Raw genomic sequence first — 22,563 nt, 5'->3', positions numbered from 1 at the left:
ATGGCTCAGAAAAGTTAAGGGATTTTTGTCAAGGTCTAAAAGCTAGTATGGGCCTCTGGTTTCAGCTGGGACGTGGAAAGGCTAGTAAGGAGTAAAGCAGCTGAGAATAGACCTTGAAGATTACTCTGCTGTTCCCCATGTTGTCCTTGACTCCCATCCCTGGTGCAGTCTTCAGGCAAGATTCAATGCAGAGGCAGCCAAGAGAGCACCCTTCTCTGTCCTGGGGCTGCCCGTGCAAGTATGAGGAGGAAGGGAGGACTCCAGATCAGTAACTGTCCGCTCAGGAGTGAAGGTCAAGTCCATCGTTCTGCAGTTACCTCACCCTGAAGACTGACTCTTTGAGTGCATGATTCCAGAGAGATGGTTGGATCCAGCCAGTTCACAACACTGACAGTCCCACAGTCCCCAGCGACACGCTGGGCCCCGACAGATCACCACGCCAAACACACTCCACGGACGCCAGATGAATCAGTAAGTTCACATTGCCTAAGCCCAGGGATTTCTGGCAACCAGGGAGGAGCCCGAGAGCTGCTGCACCTTGGGGCCTCTCAGGGACCCAGGGTTCCTTGGCTGCTCAGAGGAGAAAGACTCAGCCCTTGCCTCAGAGAGAAAACTGAGGCTCAACAGCTTTTCCTGGCAGTGCCCAGAAGCAGCAACAGGGCAGAGGGCGAGGAAGAAGACTTCACTGCACTCCCCCCAGCTGGGGTTACATCCCTGCACCAGGAAGTCTCAGCATACAGTAAGGTTTTTTGCTCGTTGCTTCTTAACCACTAATGATGGCATAAAGGTCTTCTGGAGGGTTTGGCCTGGAGGCCTTTCAGGGAGGTCCCTTGATGCAATCCTGTGGAGAAAGAAAGGAGGCACTAGGCTAGGAGGAAGAAACAAAGGTAACTAACGATGGTCCCAGAGTTGACCAAGCATTGTGGGAGGCCTGGGGATATTAATTGACAGGGATAATCCCCCATTGACCCCCCTGAAGGCGCCAGAATTATTCAGTATAGACCCCTACCCCCCAACCCCCGGCATCCACTGTGGCATCCTGTGCCCTACCTTGCTTTCCTGGGGAAACCCAGGGAGGCGACCTAAGTTTCAGCTTTGAGGGGTGAGGGCTTGCTGGGCTTATATGAGGATTTCCCATCATTTGGTCCTGGCTCTGCCACTGACTCACCGTGTGGCCTCGGGAAAATGACTTCCATCCCCAGCCCAGTCCTCAGCCTCCTCATCCGTAAACGGGGTGCTTTAACCACTTTCTGTTTCTTCCAGCACCCTCTCCAAGACTACGTCTCTCAAATTTTGCAGGGACGAAGATAACAACTGGCAGCACAATCTTGGCATCCTAGCTCATCAGCCTCCTCCCTCTGCCCTGGGCTGGGCCACAGGACTCACCTGGGGGCAGAGCCATCAGGAGGGGCAGCGGCTTCAGCAGGTCGAGGGCTCCTCCACCGGATCCGGTTGAGCAGGACCTTGACCTTGTTCCAGTGGGAGAGATCTCGCTGAGCAGAGGGTGAGAGGGTCACCCAGGGCCCCTCCCCAAAACGTACCCCTGACCAAGCTCCCAGAGATAGCTGTCAGCACAGCCAGGACAGATCACCTGTCCCAAACAGGAATCCTCTCGTTTTCTAGCACACATCCCAACCACCCCCGACCTCCGCCGCATCCTGTCACCTGCCCCCACGTACATCCCTCACCTACCCGGTGCCCCTGGGAGGATGGAAAGGTGTGAGCTGGCTCTGCCAGGGCCTCTGACAGCCTGGAAGGGCTGGCGCTGGGCACCCCTCCCTTTGGGGGTGAAGCTGTGCTTGCTCCTTCGGAAAGAGAATCCAGTTACCCAAGGCCAGGAACAGGAGGGCACTCATCAAGCCCAGAGCCCAGGGGGTCTGCCTATGGGGACCTGGGCAGGCAAGATACAGACAGAGACACACTGCGCCTCACCTGTCTCCTCTGTCTGGCTGAGCCGCTCCCACCGCCCGTGTACCTCACTGCCCGGGGCGTGAGAGGGTGGAGGTGAAGGCGCCAGGGCCGGCTCCTCCTCTTTAGGATCCTGTGCACAGGAGAGACGGGCTTTCAGGGCCTGGCTAGAGGGCTGAGGCTGTTCTGAAGGGAGTCCTGGTTCCAGGGGTCCCCCCCATCCTCTGCATCCCCCACTCACCTGCCTGCCCGCTGGCCCGACTGCCCACAGCTCACTCACCCCAGGGGCCCTCTGAGTCTGCAGCTGCAGGCAGAGCTGCTGCAGCCTCGCCATCTGCTCCAGTACCAGGCACAGGTGTTCCAGGTAGCGAAGACCCTGCCCTGGGAGGCAGGCCCAGGCTTCAGGCCCCAAGCCCCCCACCTGTGGGACGTAGTGAGGTAGGGGAGAATTCTGAACTCAACCAGACTCGCACCCTAAGGGGCCAGCAGATGGGGGCAGGATGAGTGAGAGGAGGGACGCACACCCAGCTGGCCTCCCAGTGCCCAGCCAGGCAAAGTGCCGGGCAGGCCCCGGACCTGCCCACCTCCACACAGCTGGGGGCGGGGTGAGGCAAGACGTTCTCACACAACACATCAATGAGGCGTAAGGGAGAAGAAGTTGGGGGGCGGAGGCATCTCCATCCCACGCCTGAGAGTCGGCACTCACCACTTCTGCTTCTTCCAGGCCTGCCTCTAGGTCACTCTCTGCCTTGGTGGCCTCCTGTCCTCCTGCTCCAAAAAGGGGCATTTCATACTCAGGGTTGCTTGGCGGCTTTGGGGAGCGGTAATGTGACAAGCCGGCAGAGGAAGTCGGGAGCTGGCGGGACCGCTCCAGCACCTGCTCCAGCTTACGGCTGGCTAGAAGCCGGCTTAGGCGGGCAGGAGGCTCCGTGGCACCCAGGGCCAGGGGCTCAGCGTTCTGCATGGGCTCAGAGTTCAGAGAGTCTTGAGAAAGGCCCGGGGAGGTGGCTAGGGACCTGTCCCCAACCGCCATCTCCACTCCTGAGTCCCGGGAGGCCAGTTTGAGAAGCGGCACCTGCCTCCCAGGTGCTCTCAGCCGGCCATGCCCCTTGCAGGAGTCTGCCGACCACCCTGGAGCGGCATCCGGGATCCGTCTGTAGGTGCTGGTGACTCCAGGCACTACACAACCACGTGCCAGGTCCTCGCCAGCCCCATCTGCAAGGAGAATCAGTCATCAGGCTGGGCAGGCTGCCCCAACACCCCCAGCATTCCTGGCAGCTGGCGACATTCCCTGAGGAGGAGTGTCCTGGGCCAGAGGTGACAGGAGGAGACTGGTTGGCCACAGCCCCGCCCAGATCTCTCTCCAACCCTGGCTGGGAGATGTTAGAATGGGGTTCCCTTTACAAAAGTAATTGTTAGTGATATCTGCCTTGGAGGGGTGAGCACTTTTTCTTCCAGGGAGCCCTCGTGCTCCAGCCCCTGAGCTTGGCCTAAGACCTCTGAGCCATAACTGGGGAGTGGTAGCCTCTTCAAGTGCTCCCCATGGGGAAGTATGACTGTGCCCTAGCCTCAGGGAGAGGGGGAAGGGCGCAAAGAGGGAAGCCTGGGCCCAAACTGGCATCAGGATGCAAAAGGAAGTCCATCCTGGAATTCCTGGGGGAAGATGGGTAGTAAAAATAACAATCGCTATAACCATTTTGGACTTTTGTTCTTTTAAGTGAGAAACAGAAGGTTTTGGAGAGTTGAAAAGGAAAAACTTAAACGGAAGAAAGGGAACCAGGCGGGCAGGAGGAGAAACAGCGTGATCGCCCATTCACTGTCCTCTCCTACAGCTCTCCTGGCCTGTGCCAGGCTCTCCTGCGATATGGGTGCCCCGATTGTAAGGATGCAGAAACGGAGGCTGGAGACGATGGAGGGCCGCCTTCGTCTCCCTGCCCGCCACGCGGGAGAGCTGTAACGGGATGCCAAACCAGGCCCCTCTGGGCAAGGAAGTCGACCAGGAAGTCCACCCCTGCGCGGCTCCTTTGGAAAGGGGTCCGCCGCCGCGGAGAGAGCTTTTCGCAACTGCGGGCTGGGGCAGGGGCCAGTCAGAGGAGGATCCAGACCGGGAATTAGAGGGAAATGGACTCGGAGGAAATGGGATGGAGGTGGCGGTCCGTTTAACGCCAGAAGCCAGAGGGTCTCCAACGGGCAAGGCGCGATCCCCCGGCCCTTCCTAAGGGAAGCGGCGAGGAGGGCGCAGCGAGGTCGGGGGGGCTGTGCCGGGTGGGGCGGGGAGCGCAGACAGGGGCCCAGGCACGGGAGTCGGCTCCAGGCCAAAGGTCCCGGCCGGCCCCGGGGTGGGTGACTCACCCCGGCCGCCCAGCGGCTCCACGGCGAAGACGCGCCGCCGGCCCAGCATGGCCCCAATCCCGGCCCCGACACGGCGCCCCGGCCGTGGCCGCTGCAGCCGGACGGAGCGATCCCGGCCGGCGTCCCCGCGCTGCTGTCGGGTGCGCGTCCGGACCTGGCTGGGCGAGGCCCCCGGACACTCCCAGCGGGGATGGGGGAGGGACGGCGGGAGGGGTGCGCAGGTGTGCGGGCGCTCGGAGAGGGGCCGCGGGGGCGGGGCCTGGTCCCACCCCCCCGCCCCCAGTGCCGGCGGGGCGCGGGCCCCGATCTGCCGTCCTTCGGGCCCCGGGCGGCCCCGCACTGCCGACCCCGGACGAGGAGCAGGGAGCCCTGCCCGGAGACGCCGTCTGGTTCGTGGCGCGGGGTCACCCCGCCCTCGGTTTCCAAGCGGGGTCTGTCTTCCTGCCGCCGAAATGAACCCGGGCGGGGATGGGGGGCGGCGGCGACCGGACGCGAGCGCGGAAGGAAATGGAGCCGCACGTGCAGGCGGAGGGAGGAGAGCGGACCTGGACACCGGCGTACCCGCGCTCCCAGCTGTGTGCCTTGGGGCAAGTCACTCAGCCACTCAGAAACCTGGCGCGATCAAAGGGGGAAGTGACTCCCGGCACAGGAAGATCCTTTCCAACAACTGCAGAGCGCCTTGGGTTCTGGGCTAGATCTGAACCCCCTCCTCGTCCCACATCTCTTCCTCACCCGGGTACCCTAAAGCTGGGGGCTGGCGCGGGGGGAGGGGGCTTCAGGATCCGGGGAAGCGAAACAGGGGGGACAGGAGGGCAAGCCTGAGGTGCTGGAAGTGTAAATGCTCTCCGGTCCCCGCCCCCGAACTCTTTGGGTCCGTGGGATTCCACCCCCCAACCACCCTGAAAGGGGGCCGGCAGCCCAGGCAGACACTGACGGTGAGACAGCCTGGTGACCAGATGGGATGGTGGGCTCTAAGGAAACCTCAGCCTCCTGAGGAAGGCGACCACCAGGCTGGAAAACTCCCAGCAGGACCTAAATTCCCTGGAGGGAGATAAGGGAGCTGGCGGACGTGCAAACTTGCACCTGAGCCTCTGGGGGAGGGGGCCGGAGCTGGAGCTGGAGGCGTTGGGAGCAAGTGGTTATTAACTGGGAGGGAGAAGACAGTCTGCCCACCTCCAGCTCCCTCCTTCCCTTCTGCCAGCACCCTACGCAGGAGCCGTCAGCAATCAGAGTCACGAACTACAACATTCTAACTTCTGGGAAACAGGCCTACAGCTAAGCCCGGGGAAGAATGAGAGCCTCTCTTAACACCTTGATTTTTCAGGCCAACCTCTTCCCTGCTAGCTGCGGGTTCTCTGGGTTGCCGCCTCCCAAGCCTATCCTCCTGGAAAGCACTGCCCCCCCACCTTCCTCTTTCCCAGGTACAGAGAGGGAGACCTGGGCCTGGGGGGACTGCTTTACCCAAGTCCAACAGCCCGTGAAGACCCCACGCCAGGCCTCCCTGGGGAGGAGAGGAGGAGGGCTGGCCATCCGGTGGCTTCCTCCCTCCAAAGTCAGAGGATGGGGAGGTAAAGTGAGGGACCCTTTGCCAGATCTTGTCCTGAATTTGGAGAATGTAGGGCCAGATTCCAAGCAGTCTCCGTGGTGACTCTGGGGCAGGAATGCATCTGGAGCAGGAAGCCCAGCCAGCAGGAATGCAGTGTCTCAGCACAAGTCTCTGTGTGGGCTCAAACCACACACCGAACACACACACACACACACACACACACACACACACACACACACACACACACACACACACACACACACACACACACACACACGGCACACTCCCCTCCAGGCCATTCTCCCCTCTCCATACAGTTATGCCACAATCTTCAGGGCAGCTGGGATCCCTCGCAGTTGAGGGCCAACATGTTGCCTTCCCCTCTGCCTTCTGCTGCCCTGACTGTGGCAGCCCCAGGCCCGGAGCTGGGCCAGGCCTTCACCGCCCGGAGGGCTGTTTCTCCTTCACCCCACCTTCTACCAGAGGAGAATCATCTCCCTTTGAGTGATGCTTCGAGGAATGGGAGGGGCAGCACAGCCACCCCCTCGCTGCCCAGCTGAGGGCTGAGCAGCTACCGTGAGTTCCTGAGACACGTGGTAGCCCAGCAGAGTCATCCTTCAGGCTGAGGCCAGAGATGCTCGATGCCTCCCAGCCTCCATGGGGAAATCCCAGCTTCAGGAAGCATGCTTCCTGCCAGGTCAGCACTGAGCTAGGCCCTGTGCGAGGAAGGGCAAAGCCAAGAGCCTAGGGCAGCTCCTGCCAGATGAGAGATGGCTGGAAGCTGTGGTGACCTCCCTTACGGCCTGGAAGGGAAGGGCAAGCGCACCCCAGGGCAAACCAGAAACCCAGGAGTCAGGCTCCTGGCTCATCCTTTGCACCCTCCCCTGACTGCTAGGAGCTCTTAGACCAGCGACTTAGCCTCCCTGTCGTTGCTTTCTTCATCTACACAACAAGCATGACAACAGTACCTACTTCAGAATGGTGAGGACTGGAGTTTAAAGCACTTTAGAATTATCTATTGGTGTCACTTTGGGAAAGTCGTTTTCTCATCTCTAATAGAAGCCTGTATCAGACGCTCTCTCAGGTCGCTTCTAACGCGAATCCGTCATCATTTCTGAAGTTATTCCCCAAAATGAAGAAAAAGTAAAAAGGGCACAGCACTGGACAAATAACGGCCGCGTGTTTGGGCGGTGCCCCCTCCCCACCCCAGCACATCTGGGTCAAAGGGGGTGGGTGTACACAGCTGGGCAGAGACCAAAGGCCGCCCCCAACCTCCTCTGCTGACAAATGAGATGGACTAATAACTCCGTCTTCCAAAGAAGTTCACCCCCAAGCTCGGGATAGTTGTGTGGCTGCAGAGAGCTCTGATGCTGAAACCCTCTGGCCCCGGGGAGGAGAGCTGGCTGACACAGAGAGGTGGATTTTAGCTTGAACCCCCGTCCACTCTTCGAAAGGCATTCAACAACTCACTGGCCTACCCATTTCCCATGGGCCTCCACTCCCCCTTTGTTCTCCATTCCTTAGAGCACTGCTAGCCCAGCATGGTTTGTTACAGGCGAAGATGTGACCATATTAAGATTCTAACACACCCTTTTCCAACCTGTCACTTACCTGCTGAAAATTTTTCAGCGTCCCTAGAGCCGCAAGGAGAAATTCAAACCATATCTTACAACATTCAAGGCTCCCATCTTCCTTTCCAATCTTATCTCAGTGTCGCTTTCAGCCGCTGCCCTAAACTGATCATGCCACTTGCACTCAGCCCCTCACTCTGCATTTCTCTCCTCCATCTGTCTGTGTCCTTTCTTCCTCTCACACCCACGGCCCCAGCTCTGAACTCTCAGGGCGCTCCCGTCTGTTCCGCACGAGTTCTTTACACTCAGTACCATGTAACATTATTTCATTCATGCCATCTCAGTCGCTGCCACTTGACTATTATCTTTAGGAAAGCCAGAAAAGTGCTCTATCTCTGTACTCCCACTGTGCCAGGACCTGAGAATTTACAGAGGAGTGAATCCCCTTTTGTGAGCATTCTCCCCGCCAAGGGCTACACCTGACACTAGGTGGCGCCAAGGAGCCCATCCCACTTGGGACCAGACAGTTCTGGCCTGACAACTCCTGAGCCGCAGACAGCCTTGATCTTTCCTATGAAAATAAAGACAGCCATCCAGGCAAAAGGTGAGACAATTATAGCAAGGTGTAAATTACATCAAGGTGCCTGGGGAGGCAATACTACACAGTCTCTGCCAAGATTCCCTCCCAAAAGAGCCAGATAGCACAAAGCACCCTCTGAAGCCCAGCTTTGATCTTTTCCCTCAGGCTGAGTGGGCGATAAGGTAGGTCTAGAGCACCCAGCAGCACCCATGCACCTTTCTGAAGGGTCCTCTGGAATTAGGACTGGGAGTGATGGGTGAATCAAGCCAAAAGTCGGGCAGAGGACCACCGTCGCCCTGCCTAGCGGCAGCTTTCAAATCAACCACCAGCGAAGCCAGCTGGGGCTCCCGGGGAAGGGGCAGGCAGACCAACCCTGGCTTGGAGGGTGTTGGTCCTCAGGGTAGGGGCACTGCAGGGTTGTCCCTCCCAGGGAAAGCTAACTCACAGCCCTGTCCAAGGTTACTCCTGGGATAACCTTTCTCAAACGGGTGCAGACAGCCTCAGGCAGGCGCAGGAGGTTCTTTAGATGTTGCCCCCTCTCTGGCCCACCGAGCTCCCCGGGTGCGTCAGCAGGGCAAGCAGCCTCCATACCAAGTAAAGCAAGGGGCACAGAGCGCCAGCGCAGATACTGTCTCACGGAGACGGGCCTGGGCAGGAGTCTCAGGGCCTGCTTCCTGTTTGCTGCCGGCCCTCTAGCATCCCTTCCGCTCTCGGGCTCCCAGTGAGAAACTCATTCCTCTACCAGGGATCATCCCAATAAAACACACATCTTTAAAAGAGGGTCCAGGAAGAGCACGACCCTCCACTAACAGGAGTGGGTGTCTTCAGTCGGGAGTGTCACGTGGTGAAGCATCTGGTAGGGTGGAGGTTTGAGGGAGGCGGAAATAAGAGGGGAGAACAATTGTATGTAGGAAGACTCTCCACCCAGTGGTAGGGAGAAGCTCATCCCCAGGGGCTGGGGCAGGGAAGGAGAGAAAAGAGGGGCACCTACTTTATTTTGTCCACGTACATATATTTATAGAGCTCGTATGTTGAAAACTTTACACAGTGAATACCTGTAGCCTCTGGCCCAGCCCTCTCCTTCCAGATACTTCTCTCCATGTCCCAGCCTGCTTAACCCCTGGTACACAAAGGTGTCCAAGGCAGCACCCACTTCGCACTTTGACGCAGAGCCTGTCCAGCAGGGGGACGCGAGAGTATCCAGCAGAGGCCTGGGAAGGTGAGGCTGCCCTCACCCGCAGCACAGGCAGGTCCTAGCCTCTGGCCTCACTCAGCGAGGAGGAAGGGGACTCACCAGTCCCCATCGCCTTTCCAGGCCAACTTGATATTGGCGCGGCCTGGGTGTGGAGGTGACCACAGAGTGGAGGGCGGTCTGAGAGCGCAGCCGGGCGCTCAGGCCTGGGAGTTGATGGTGCGCGGTGCGGAGTAGCGCTGGCGGGCGTGCTTCTCGCAGTACAGCTCGTCCCCCACCCAGAAGTGCCCTCGCATCTTCAGGTTCAGCCCACAGTCAGCGCAGGTGTAGCAGCCCGGATGGCGGTACCTCCCCTCCTGGATACGCACGGCCTGGTTCCTGCGGGGGGGGGGGGGGGGCACAGGGAGGAGAGAGCCATTAGCCTAGGGGGGAGGAGAGAGGGGAGAACACCAGGTACGAAGCCACCATTCCCATTCTCAGGGAACCTAGTTTCCAGCCCAGAGTCAGGACCCGGTAAGGTCCCAAAAATCTCAGTCACTTGACTCCCCAGGCCTGCCCTCAGGAATCTCCGTTCAACAGACCCCCCAGCCCACATCCCCGAGCCCCAATTTTTAAAAAGTCATTCCTCCCCCACACAAAGGCAGACAAGCACCATCCTGAATCTTGTGGCTTGTTAATAGAGCAGTGATTCTCAAAATGCGGTCCCAGTGCCAGGACCCGCAGCATCACATCACCTGGGGAGGAATCGGAAATGCAAACTCTGGGGCTAGGGACCTCCCGAAGAGGAAACTCTGGGGGTGTGGGCCCGAAATCCCTCAGAGGTCCAGCTGCTGATCTTTGAGAAACACCGTATAGGACCCCTTCCTCGGGCCTGCACAGCAGGGCTGGGCAGTGTCGCGTTCTGCAGATGACACACGGAGGCCCACGGAGCCTAGGGATTTGCCTAAAATGAGTCATCTGACCCTCACCACTGTGCACGGAAGACATTTATCTGGGTGGGGGGGGCAGGGTTCAATTTTCCAGAGAATGTGGCTGCATTATAATGAGAAAAATGGGCCTACCTCTGGAAAACGCATCCCATTCCAAAGAGGGGGAGGAGGAAGTAACAGCAAGAGTTTCCAAGAGGAGGCACCTCATCCAGAGGCAGAGCTGCAGAGGCTTTGAGATGGTTGGAGAGAAATCGAAAGCAGTAGCATTTCTTCCTCCTCCAGGGAGGCGGGGGAAAGAAACCGAGGAAGAGGAGAGACAGCAGGGAAAAGCCAGGGCAGGCATCCTAAGAAGGCCGAAGTGACCCCTGAGCCCATCACACATCCACTGTAGCAATGCTCCCCGCAGGGTCCCTGGCTACTGGAGCCATGCAGGCCCCTCCTGAGAGCGTCCTGGCCCCTGGCCCCCGCCCTGCAGGGTGTGCCCTGCCCCCCAGGCCGCCAGCACTCACGCGATGCTGGCGCTGCACTTCTCACACGTGTGGAGCTTGGGTGGGGTGGCCAGGGCCCTGGAAGTGGGCCGGGAGGACTGGGGGTTCAGCGAGCTGGGCAGGAAGGCGGGTGTGCCACCTGTGGGGGGTGGGGGATGAGGGTGGGGAGGACAGACAGACACATCAGAGCTCGCCCACGGCAGTGCCATCAGGCTGTATTTTTGATGCCCACTCCACCTCCTCCAACACAGCTCCAAAGAGCCCCTGTCAAAGGTGCACTTACACGCGGACCCCTAAAGTAAGCCCGGGCACGAGAGGGGGTCACGGGGGAAGGAAGCGATCACCCCAGATCCTTGGCGGAGGTTGGTCAAGGGCAGGGAGCACGTTCAAGGCTGAGCTAGCCCAAGCTAAGGCAGCCTGAGCAGTGTCTGCTTGGTGTCTGACAAGTCAGGCCAAGCAGGCATTTCCTCTCTCCTGACCCAGTGATGATGATATCAAGAGATGAAAATAATAGATAATAACAGCATCACAGCACCTCTGTACAGTTTCCAAAGGGCTTTCACGTGCACTATTGTGCCTGAGCCTTGGAACGACGCTAAGATGAAGCGCGGATGTTATCAGGTATGGTCACCTGCAGCCGAGGACCCCGTGACTCCAGGGGCGAAGTCACCATCTGTCTGCGCCGCCCTCCCCCCACCCTTCCGCCTCTCCCCGTGCCCCCTCCCAGGGCCTGCCGAGGCCTCAGCGTAGTGATGGACAAGCTCTGCTCCAAACCTTCTCACCTTGTCTCCGAAACATCAGAGTTGGAAGCAGCCCCGAGGTACCAGTGATTGTGCCAGTCAAATACTTCTGACTGTCCCATCCTTTCTCTCCCTGATACCACTGCCCAGGCCAGGCCCTCCTCATCTCTCCCCTGGACCATGGCAGTGCCCCCCTCACCCCCTACTCCCCATGCACCCCCACGAACTCCTGCGGCACGGTCCACTTCCTGGGCGGCTGGGCAGCCAGTCTTCCCAATAAACAGAGTTCCTGGCGGGGCAGACGTGGGTCCTGACCGCCTTCGATCTCCACACAGCACATGACTGGTCCATCAGACAACTCGGCAAACGTCTCGAATGAGCAGCTGGACAGCTGGCAGAAGCCTGTATCTCTGTTGCTCACTTGGGCACCTCACACACCGCCTGGCGTTATTTAACAGGTCCTCCTGGGTTGGGACGCTCCTCAGGCCTGGCACGCGAGGCCTCACAGCCAGGACTTAACCTTCGTGGCCACCGTCCATGTAGCCAGGTCCCAGTGTCCTGTCAGTCCCACCCCAGAGCCCTGCGGCTCCAGCCTCCACATTCCACACTGCTCCCGGCCACCATCTTAAGGCCGTTTGTGAAAGTCCTGATCTTTCTTCAAGGGCCCAGTCGATTCTTCTTCCTCCATGAAGCCGTCCTTGGAGACCCAGGCCACACCGCCCACATTTATCGTTCCCTTGGCACTTGCCCTGATCCCAGCCAGCACCTCTGGGTTGCACCCCAGTAACTCCTACCAGACCGTAAGCTCCTGTAGTGCAGGGGCTGTGGCTTCTGCAAGTCAGAGCCCACTCCCATGATGAGCACTTAATAAATACTAATTTAACAACATGTCCAGTCGGGGGTCCAGCGTGTCCTGGGGGAACATCGTTCTCCTACCCGAGCCCCCGGGGGCTCACCTCTCTCCTCAGCCTCCAGGGCTTCCTGCAAGAGCCGAAAAGAGCTGGACTGCCGGGGGGCCACCCGTGCCTCGCGATTTTCCTGCAGCATTTTGAAGACTTCTGAGTCCTCTCTCAGGAGGTGGCTTTCCCCTTCCGAGGCCACGCTGCAAGGATGGGAAGGAGGCAGCCAGGAGTGAGGGCCCCGTTCCCAGGGGTTGGGATGAGCATGAGGACAGAGAAAGAGTGTCCCAGGGGCGTAAAAGGGATTCTGGGGGCCAGAGGAAAGTGGACGGGGGTTAGGGAGGGGGGACCCCCCCATCCCTCTCTGGGAAGCCTGTCTCCTGCCCCTCCCAGGCCCTCCAAGATCCCACCCCACCCTCCAGAACTCACTGGTACCTGAGCCTGGGGCTGGAGGAACGGGGACCTGGGGAAGGCGGTGGCGGCAGAACCAGCACAGCCGAGTCGCCAGCACGGCCCAGGCCGGCCTGCGGGAAGGAGAGGCACCAGGGGAGGAGTCAGCGGCCGGGCCTGGGGCCAGCACACCCATCTGGGCAGCCGAACCCCGCTGTTCCCCAGGCCCACCACCAGGGGGCCCCCGGCCCTCGCTGACCAGTAGCCCCACCCAACCAGCTCGCAGAACCGAGCCCGCAGAACCGGGGGTCAGCAGCCGCCTGCAACTGCTCCTGCTGGGTCCCCGAGGGGAGGGAGGCCAGCGCCCAGCTCTAGAAGGGTGAGCCTGCTGCCCTAAGGGGACTGGGCAAGGGGCAGGATGAAGATGAGTGTGCGGGGCCACCATGGCTGTTCCTCTGCCATCTCACACAATGTGTTTGCAAAGATGTTGCACACTGGGGCCTGGCAGGCAGAACAAGCAGAGAGAAAGTAAGCTGACCCTTCTACAATGAGGAACAGGAAACATAAAGGGCCAAGACCCCTCTTGGAGTCAGGGCTCAGGCCGCACAAAAGTCCTGTCTCCTACACCCTCTGGTCCTTCCTCTGAAATGGCCAGGGTCTGGGCTTACCAGCCTCTCCCGGCTGCCCTGGAAGGTCTGGTCCTGCCCCACAGAGCCTTGGGGAGCCAGGTCCCCACAGCAGAGCCCCCTGCTCGATGTGTGCTGTCCCTCTCGGGCTCCTACACCTGCTCTCTACCTGGAAATCTTGCCTTCAGTCTCCCTATTTTCCGGCCTGCACTCTGCACCCTCCCCTACTCTGCTCCCTCTCCGTGGCCAGCCCCAATGGAAAGGACAGCCTCAGAGACGACCAGGCCGGCCAATGTGCACCGGCTGAGGGCATGTTCTCCTGGAAAGGAAAATGCCCTCGATTTTAAAGTTCAAAGTTGGGGATGAATTATGGGGTCAAGTGGAAAAGCTGCATGACTTCTTAACCTGAAAACAGAAACTTCACAGAGCTAAAAAAACAGCCCTAGGGACTTCCCTGGCAGTCCAGTGGTTGGGACTCCGTGCTTCCACTGCAGAGGGCAAGGGTTCGATCCCTGGTTGGGGAAGTAAGATCCCACATGCCATAAATAAATTAAAAATGTGGGGTTTTTTTGGTTTGGGTTTTTTTTTTTTTTTTGCAGTACGCGGGCCTCTCACTGTTGTGGCCTCTCCGGTTGTGGAGCACAGGCTCCAGACGCGCAGGCTCAGCGGCCATGGCTCACGGGCCCAGCCACTCCCCGGCATGTGGGAGCTTCCCAGACCGGGGCACGAACCCATGTCCCCTGCATCGGCAGGCGGACTCTCAACCACTGCACCACCAGGGAAGCCCTAAAAAATGTTTAAAAAAAATTTTTTTTTAAATTAAAAACAAAAAGCCCTTAGACCCTCACCCCACTGGCCCTCTTGCACTAGCCTGCATTCTTCTTCTGTTCTTGGGCTTCTACAGGTAAGGGGATTAAGGGTCAGAAAGCAAAGTGGCCAATCCAAGCCACCTGGGGAGTAGGAGCCAGGGCTGGGAGTCCACGCCTAGGCTCCTGGGTGCCCAGCTGCTTCCATGCGGTCAACTCAGGAAGGACAACTGGCACCAGGTACTCAAGAACGATGTCCCATCTCGCTGTCCTAGACAGGCCAGCGTGTGCCCTGCACAGGGGCACCGGCCAGCAGGGAGGGAGGGCTGAAATCCGCCCTGACTCCCTTCTCAGGCCATGTCCTCATGCCGGCCAGAGGGACAGGGGTTGTTTTCACTTTACATCTGCTCACCCAAGTGTGTGCCTCTCCAGAGGGGGCAACTTCCGGTTTCTGTAAGGTCTGTCGATGTTCTTCGCCCTGGGCCCAGCGCAGCCTCAGCCCGCTCAGGAGCCAGCAGCAAGGCCATGGCCACAAGAGCCTGGGGCAGGGGCATCTCATCTGTAGTCACCTCTGCCACCTTTCTCCTGCCAGAGCTCCTCACCCCGGTGGAGGGGCGCCCAACGCCCTTTCCTCTCCCCACCTCCCTCCCAGTCACCTGTAGGCGACACCTGCCTTCACAGAAGCGACCTTTCATCTCTAGATCCAGAAAAGCTGCTCACCTGTCCATCAAGAGCTGTCTCCAGCCAACCCCTCTCAAAATGTGTTGGGGGGATGTTAATAAGCGATTGGCAGGGGGATCCCCGGAGAAATTCTGCAGTTAAGTAAGTTCAGGAAATTAAAAAATTAAACATCTTTCTTCCTCACAGGCAGGACTTTTCAGAGCCTTTAAGGTGCTCAAGTGCACGGTGACTCCCAAGAGGGAGCTGTGGGACCCGGTGACTCCCACCCCGTCTGACCACAGCCTCATTTGTAGAACAGAATGCAAGCTTCGCGGGGTTAGGAATTTCTCTGTTTTTCCACCTATGCATCCCCAAAGCCTAGAAGGGGGCCTGACACAAGGCAGCTGCTCCACAAATAGTTGCTGGAAGAATGACCAGGGGCCTCAGGGTGAAAGAAGGGAATTCAGAGCGTCGGGTCTGACTCTGAGGCCCAGAGAGTGGAAGGATGCCTTGTCCAAAGTGACACAGTAGAGGTGGGACTAACCCAGGTCTCCCTGCCACCCAGCTCAGGGCTCCTCTTCACACCACATGGGTGGCCCTCAAATCTGTGCGTGCATCAGATCCCTGAGGGCTCCTTAGAACAGGGATGGGTGCCCTCACCCCCGCCCCTCACCCCTGCGTCCGATCCAGTAAGTCTAGGCTGGGGCCTGAGAACTTGCATTTCTAACAATTTCCAAGGTGCTGCTGCTGGTTTAAGAGCCACTCCCTGTCCCACCCGCCTCTCCCCTTTGCCCCGGTTTCGAGGAAGGAGGATAGGGTGGACCAAGCTCATTCCCAGCTGATCTCAGCCCGGAGCTCTCTGGAGAAGGCCCCCAGGCCCCAACACGCCAGGTCTGGCTTGTACCGTGGAGTTCGCATCTCCCCAGCTCATCGTTCTCTAATCCGAAACCTACCCCATCCTGCCTCTGACATCCAGCAAAATTCCTGACAAAGCTTTCTCAGGCCACCCCAGCCCACACTCAGCTATCCCCTCCCTGAATGCCTCCTGCTTTTATAATTAAGATCATACTGCTCAGTGCTTAATTTTCCCAAAATTGTTTTGCATGTTTATCTTATTTCTGCCACTGCATTTTTAATTCTTTAAAGACGGGATCTCATTGAATACATACATCTCTATGCCCACGTCTCCCGGAGGGTCACTGGGCAGACCAACAGAGGGTCACCAGGGAGCCACTACTATGCAGCCCCCAGAGGACCCTGTTCTTTCCTTCTCCAGAGCCCCCAGTTTCTAGCACCCTCCCCCAGTCATCTCCAAAGGCTCTGCTTTCTGGAATGCAGAATCTACCCGAGGTAGGACTCCAGCAGCTGGGCCTCATCCTCTTCACCCCAAAGGCTGGACATGCCCCCACTAACTCTGCCCCCAACAGCTGTGGCCCTGACTCTTGGCCGCCTCACTCCTCACCTCCCCACCCCCGCCCTTAGAGAGGAGACATACCACCAAGGCGGTGTTGGGCTGTCACTAGCGGACAGTGGAACCTGGCAGGGTGTCCAGGGGAAAAGGGCAGGGGAGGGGGGCAGACAGAGAGTAAGCCAAGTGCAACTGGAGTCGGAACCACAGGCCGGCTGGTGGTTCTCTGGTGGTTCTCGGGGGCTGAGTCAGAGGACGAAGAGGGGGAATGGGTGATGGGAGCTGGGGGCGGGCATGGGGCTTGGAATGGGGAGGAATGTGTTCAAGAGATACAGCCAAAGGGAATCATCCCAACAACAGCAGCTAAACTATTTCGGTCCCGGCCCAAGAGAAACACTTGAGAAGGGAGGAAGCCAGCAGGAAGGGGGGAGGCAGCGGCGGGTCTGAATGTAAGAGGTAGAAGGACACCTGGGCCTGGACGGGTAGGGCCGGTGCAGTGAGTGTGACCCTCACCAGAGCTCTGGCCTCCCGGCTCCAGAGAGGAGCGTGCCTATTACTAGGAGACTGTGGTGCTGACCGCCTAGGTGGGACCAGCCACATGCAGCCCCACGGGCACCACTAGCAACCAGCCAGGACAGGAGGCTCTCTCCTCCCCTCAGGTATCCTCACCTGTCGGCTTCCGGGGCGGCCCCTGTAGGACAAGTGGTCAGCAGTAGTGGGTTCTGGGGAGTACGCCAGGCTCTGGAAACTGAAATGGGGAAGTGGACAGTGTGTGCCGGGGGCCCCGCCACCAGGCTGCCCCAGGAGACAGAGGTGACCCTGGGGCCCCCTAAACCCAGCTACAGAGACTTTGAGAGGCCGGCTCGGACCTGGTGGCCAGGGGGCCCACCCGCTGCACTCACCTGTGGCTGGGCACCACCTCTCCCGCGGGGGCCTGGGGGCTGGCGGGGGGCAGGGTGGAGAAGGGGCTGCCTGGCGGGGGGCTGAGGGAGGCCTGGCTGGAGCAGGAAGACCGCAGGGAGGACTGGCTGTCGGTGTGTGTCCTCCTGGAGCCCTGCGGAGAGAGGGGCCTGGAAGGGCAGGGCCGGGAAGAGCAGGGAAGGGGGCCCCCCATCACTTCAGGGTGTGGGGCTCCCAGCAGGAGGCGCCGTCCTACCTGGAAGCGAGTGGCCAGCACTTCGGGGGAGCTTAACCCGTTGGTCTGCCCGGGAGAGGCAACCTGAGGCCTGAGGAGAGGACAGAGGGAGACAGAGTGTCCCCGGGTTCTCAAGATTAGGAACATGTCCAAAACATTTGGACATCGGGTAGCCAACTTTTAACTTCGTCAAATTCACAACAAACAACTGTCCTCAACGACCACCATCATTTCTTAAAAGAAAGGACAATTTAGCACCAAAAAGTAGAAAGGACATCATTTCAGCAAAAAGTTCAATAAATTCAAATTTTTTTTAAGAGCTCCTCACATCATCACCCCTCCCCCTGCCTCGCCTTTACTTTTCCTTTTCTAGTCTTTTTTTTTTTGGTGGGGGGAGCATTTCATCCAGACTTTGTCGCTGGTCAGCATCAGTTTGTAGATTGCTTTGGACTGCTGATTGTGCATAAATAATCCTTTATCTTTCACCCCTGGAGAAACTGAAGCCCAGAGAGGGAAAGTGAGTTGCCCAAATTCCTAAAGGCCAACAATGGCTGGGCCAGCTGCCCCCTCTGCCCAGGGGCCTGTCCCCCATCAGCTCCGCCTCTGAGAGGATCCCTCCCCGTGATTTCCAAAGTCTTCCCCCCTCACCCCGCCCCCTGTAAACCAGAGGGTAGAGCCAGCCCCCCTTCCTGCCACGAAGGCAGCTGAAGGACCTAGAGAACAAGGCGGCCCAGCTCCCCTGCTAATCACCAAGGCTCCCCCTCCTCGACTCCCCAGGGACCCCCCACCTCCTCCAAAGCCCTGCCCAGTGGAACCTGGCTGAAGCCTCAAACAGGAGGTGACTGGAGGACTGGGAGCTGCTGAGGGTGCGGGATGAGCCCACCATGTCCCACTACACCGTTTCTGGATGTCTGACTGCCTCCAGAGAGGTCAGCAGGAACCTCAGTCACCACACACCACACCAGCCACAGCCTCAGCCTCCCTCCCTGGGGAGAATTTAGGGCCAGAGCAGGGGAGCTTGGGCCCTGGCTCCGCCCAGAGCACTGCTTCCTGCCTGGGGCTTTGAGTGCTGGAGAGGTCTCCTGGGGGTGGGTTACTGGGGGAGGTTAGGAAGGGTTTGGGCAAAAGAAAGAAGAGACAGGGAGCCTTGGCCTGCCCAGCGTGGAACTGGAGGCCTGGGGGTACTCGGCCAGGCCCACCTCTCTGATGGAGCTGCGTCCCTCTTGGAGGGACCCGAGAGGAAGTGATGGTGTCAGCAGCTCCCTGCCCCTCCCCCGCCCCACTTTGCAGCTTCTTGTAGATTTTGGTCCCCTTCCCAGATGCCATGAGCTATTCTCTACCCTCCTCCTCTGGGTCCCACTCCTGTAAACACTCATGAGCTAGACTGGTACAAAACAGTCACTGAAGGGGCCGGGCCGTGAGAGCGTCCCAGGAGACGGGAGCCAGGTTCTGCAGTGACGTAGGGCGTAGGGCGGCAGGGGCGAGGAGAGGGCAGGAGCAGAGGTACCTGACTCAGGTTCAAGGCCCGCCCAGAGGGCTCTCCCGGCTGGGGAATCTCCCAGCATTCCTGCCCCATGACTCACTGGGATGCCCCACCCCCAGGGAGCCACCTGTTCCCACCCACACCCCCAGGCTGAAGTCCCAGGAACCTGGGAATCTGCCTTCACCAGCAGGGCCCAGAGAGGCAACTTGGGGAGCAACGGAGTGGTTCTATGGGGAGTGAGCCCCCAAACTCCTCACCACCCCAGGATCTGAGCAAAGGTTCTCCCCTCCCCTCTTGGAGGCAGGGGCCCTGCAGACCCAGCCTAAGGCACACCTTTCCCCTCTTCAACCGACTTCATGCCCACGCCCTGTACCCTGCACACCTGGGAACCAGTCAAACCCGGGTGTCCAGGTGGCTGATGCCAGCCTGCTCTGCCTGTGAGTGCACGCCCAGCTGGGCACAGGGACACCCCTCAGCCCACCCTGCTGCAGCCCCAGAGCTTGGGACCTTCTCACAGATGAGCCGTGAGGGCCCAGGAAGGCCAGGTTGGAGCTGTGAGCCAGGGGTGAGGGCGGCCACTGTGCAGCGGGCTGGCAGAAGGCAGAAGAGTGCTGGCAGGCCCAGCAGAGGTGGAGGACCTACCGGTCCAGCTGCAGCCTCAGCGGCGAGGGGCTCTGGCGGATCTTGCTCTGGGCCTCGGCATGCAGCATGCTCTTCGCACTCTCACCGTTGATGGCCACAATAATGTCACCGGGCCGGAGGTCAGCGGCTTCGGCCTTGCCCTCCTCAGTTACCTGTAGGGGGTGAGGAGCAGGTAGTCTGAGGTGACACTCAGGCAGGTAGGGATGGAGAGGAAGGGATTTCCTTGTCCTGCCCAAGAAACACAGAAGCTGGTTTCAACCAGGCTGGCCTGCATCTCCCTTTAACATCTCTCTCCCTGCCTGCCGGTGTCCACCCAGCCCGTCAGCCAATCCCCTCCAAAAGCTGGAGTGGCAGCCCCCCGCCACCCACCTCAGCGCTGGCCTTCTTACGGGGCTCCCCAAAGAACGTGTAATGGCAGAATTTCAGGAACTGTGCTTGGAAATACTTCTGGCTAGAGAGCCCTGCCCGTGCAAATCAAATCATGCCTGCACGCAGGCCCTCTGCGTGAACACTCCCTGGCCTGGGCCTGGGTCAGGGGAAAACTGTCAAGAGCTCGGGGCTCCTGTTCTAATCACCTAAAATGGCTGCCAGCACGTATGGGGTTAGTGGCCAAGGAGAAAAGAGAAGGCCTTGCATTGGGCCCAGCTCCCTTTCACTCTCTAGAAGCCTGTTTCTGAAGTGGCCACCGCATCCCCATGGCAACGGGGCCCCAGCCCTGCCCACGCCAACGATCCCAGAAGCAGGCCTCTGGCTTCAAAACAGAAAAAGAAAGGTGTCTGTGAGGACCAAGTGGACAGGGCAGACTCTGACTTGGGGGGTACCTCCCCGTCTCCTGGAACTAGCCCTTACCCTGGTCACCACGATAGGCGTGTGGAAATCCCTGCCGCCCGAGATGCGGAAGCCCCAGGGTGCGGGTCCCACCAAGTCCACCGTCAGCGCCATACCTGAGGGAGAGAGGTTGGAGAGATGGAGCCTGTCCCTCGCCCCGCAAGGGACTCTGTGAGGAGGCAGAAGGGGGTGACAGGTCCCCGGAGGAGCCAGTCAGGGGCTGGCGGTGGGTGGAGGTGGGTAGAGGAAGTGACTAACCTCTCCCGCGTGCCCCAGTTCCACTTCCCCCCACCCTGGGAAGTCAGGACTCCTGAGTTCCCCCTTTGCCCCGTCTTCGGCAGAGCGCCAGGGTGCTACACGGGGGCTTGCTGAGAACAGGCAGGCGGGCGGGCGGGCAGGGCTGGCAGGTGGTAGATGTCAGCATTTCCTCTCTCTCCCCTCCTCCACCATCAGGGTGAAGTCCCCCTAGTGCTTGTTTCCGGTCCCCGAAACCGACAGCACAAGAGACTTCCTCCCCGCTCTGGGGGAGGGCAGCGCTCTGGGAACAGAGGTGACAGCACAGAAAGGGGTGGTACCACCACATACTCTCAAGTACTTGGCTGGGGACGGGGCAGCTTGCCCACGTGAGGCCGGGGTCTTCAGAGGGGCCTCCTGGCTGCCTGCCGCGCCCCTGGCCGTGTGGTCCAGGTAGGCAAGCCTGGGCTTCCCACCTCCGCCAGCGGCCTGCTGCCCTCCGAGAAGCTCCGGCAAGAAGGACGGGCTTATCTGCCAAGCAGGGCACACCCGCCACCGGGCGCTGGCCAACAGGGCGAGCTGACTGATGCTGCCCGCAAGCTGGGGCCCCAGGCCTCCCACCCACTGCCCCTCCACTGGGCATGGGAGTGTCCCTGTAGACCAGACCCATGTAGGATTTCCTGACCCTCTAGCTCTGGAGTCAGGAGCCAACCCAGGCAGGAAGCTGCAGTGCCAGGCTGGGCCACCGCCCTACCCAGCGCCCACCCTGAGGCCGTCCCTGGGGAGGCCCACAGACTACAAGCGCTGCCCGAGTCTATCAGGAACACTGGGGCCACTTCCCGCGTTTAGGAGCCTGGGGAGAGGGCGCCCAGGCGAGCGGGGCTGTCTGCCCTCTTCCCGGCCCTCCGGCTTCCCCTTTTGCCCAGGCCCAGCCTCTGTCCCTCCCGCAGGCCCCAGGTCGGCGCTGGCGGCTATCAGATGCCTTGGATTCCCAGACCTTTGAGCCGGCCAGTGGACTCCACTCCGGGGGCCGCGGGGAGGTGCCCAGACCGTCGGCCAGGCTTGCCCACTTCTGGCTCCTTCTGAGCTCTGAGACCAAAGTACCCGCGCACGCCGGGGGCTGGAGGAGGAGCACCCGGGACGGGAAAGCCCAGCTAGCGGGGGGCGCCGACCGCAGGCGAGGCTGTGGGGAGCGGCCGTGCGCGGAGGAGAGGTCCGGGCGCCGAGCCGGCCGCGGGCGCGCAGAGCTGCGAGGGCGCCGGGGCCGGGGAGGTCGCCGGGCGTGCGGACCGCACGCAGGTGGGCGCGCTCACCCGGCTCCCGCTCACCTGTCGGGCTGGGCGGCCGGGCCGGGGAACGAAGGGAAGGAAGGAGGGAGGCGAGGAGACGCCGCCGTTCCCTCCGCAGCCGTCTGCCCGACTCTGGGGAGAGCCCGCCCGGGACTCCGGGACCTGCCTCCGCCCATGTGATCCCAGGGCCGCCCCTGCCGCCGCCCCTGGCCAGGGAGGCCGCCTCCTCCGCGCAGCTCAGCCCCGGCGCTGCCACCTGGCCCGCGCCCGCTAGGGGCCCGGGGCTACTCTCCCGAGAGCCCCCTAGAGGCTGCGGCCGTCCTCCCCGGGGTGTCCCCATCCTTTCGAGGTCAGGGGAGGTGACCTGGTGACGGGCCCGGAGTCCCACTTCGCAGACAGCTGAGCCTGCTGACCCCCGAAGCTCGCCCAGGCCGCCTGCGCCCCCCCTCCTTCAAAGGGGCCCTGAGCTCCCCCAACCCCAGTCCAGGGCCGGGGAGGGGGAGGGGGTGGGCAGGCTGGGGCTGTCTGCGGTCGGCCCGCCCGGCTCCTCCGCCCACTCCAGGCTCCGAGGCTGGCGCAGATGCAGCCCCGACACCCATAAATCCCAACCCAGAGGCCGCCCCTCCGCCTTCCTGCCTGGCCAGCGCGCTCGCGGGGCAGTGGCCGCGGACTGCTGCGGCGCTTTGGATGCGCAGAGCTTCCCTGCTTGAGATGCGCCGTAAGCCTGCTCCACTCAGGGCGACATGCCAGGCCCAGGAAGAGATGAAGAAAGACTCCGGCTGGAAGTGACCGGGCCCCCTCCTGGGCTACACACGTCCCTTGCGGGCTGATGCCTGTTCCGTTCCTGGCTGCCCTCC

The 22,563-nt window shown here is 60.4% G+C and overlaps 2 protein-coding genes across 2 annotated transcripts; both read right to left on the bottom strand.

Annotated features, from left to right (window-relative positions):
- Positions 1 to 729: 729 nt before the first annotated feature.
- Positions 730 to 4,309, bottom strand: LOC309964049 (uncharacterized protein C8orf58; the record flags this gene model as incomplete). The annotated part of the gene is made up of 7 exons (XM_082842685.1): positions 730 to 841; positions 1,387 to 1,493; positions 1,693 to 1,805; positions 1,933 to 2,089; positions 2,189 to 2,329; positions 2,615 to 3,123; positions 4,261 to 4,309. 7 exons carry the CDS (start codon positions 4,307 to 4,309, stop codon positions 730 to 732), a joined length of 1,188 nt encoding a protein of 395 aa, XP_082698811.1.
- Positions 4,310 to 8,949: 4,640 nt separating this feature from the next.
- On the bottom strand, positions 8,950 to 21,843 carry PDLIM2 (PDZ and LIM domain 2). Its single transcript, XM_082842469.1, has 10 exons — positions 21,746 to 21,843; positions 20,205 to 20,299; positions 19,356 to 19,507; positions 17,252 to 17,321; positions 16,998 to 17,149; positions 16,765 to 16,843; positions 12,641 to 12,729; positions 12,263 to 12,408; positions 10,588 to 10,705; positions 8,950 to 9,527 (listed from the first exon to the last, which is right to left on the bottom strand). The coding sequence occupies exons 2-10, from the start codon at positions 20,295 to 20,297 to the stop codon at positions 9,350 to 9,352; spliced, it is 1,077 nt and encodes a 358-aa protein (XP_082698595.1). The 5' UTR covers positions 20,298 to 20,299; positions 21,746 to 21,843; the 3' UTR covers positions 8,950 to 9,349.
- Between the last annotated feature and the right edge of the window lie 720 nt (positions 21,844 to 22,563).

The sequence above is a fragment of the Leucopleurus acutus genome (genome assembly GCF_964270905.1).
Source record: "Leucopleurus acutus genome assembly, chromosome: 7".
Lineage (NCBI taxonomy): Eukaryota > Metazoa > Chordata > Mammalia > Artiodactyla > Delphinidae > Leucopleurus > Leucopleurus acutus.
Note: the sequence above shows the minus strand (reverse complement) of the source record. Positions and strands in the feature narration are given on the sequence as shown.

Excerpts from the sequence above, each read along its gene's own strand:
- PDLIM2 (XM_082842469.1), bottom strand. The coding sequence starts at position 20,297 with ATGGCGCTGACGGTGGACTTGGTGGGACCCGCACCCTGGGGCTTCCGC. Across the intron at positions 17,150-17,251 it reads TGCTGGCCACTCGCTTCCAG|GGCTCCAGGAGGACACACAC; the intron begins GTAGGACGGCGC and ends CTCTCTCCGCAG. Across the intron at positions 12,730-16,764 it reads GCCGCCCCGGAAGCCGACAG|GCCGGCCTGGGCCGTGCTGG; the intron begins GTGAGGATACCT and ends TCCTTCCCGCAG.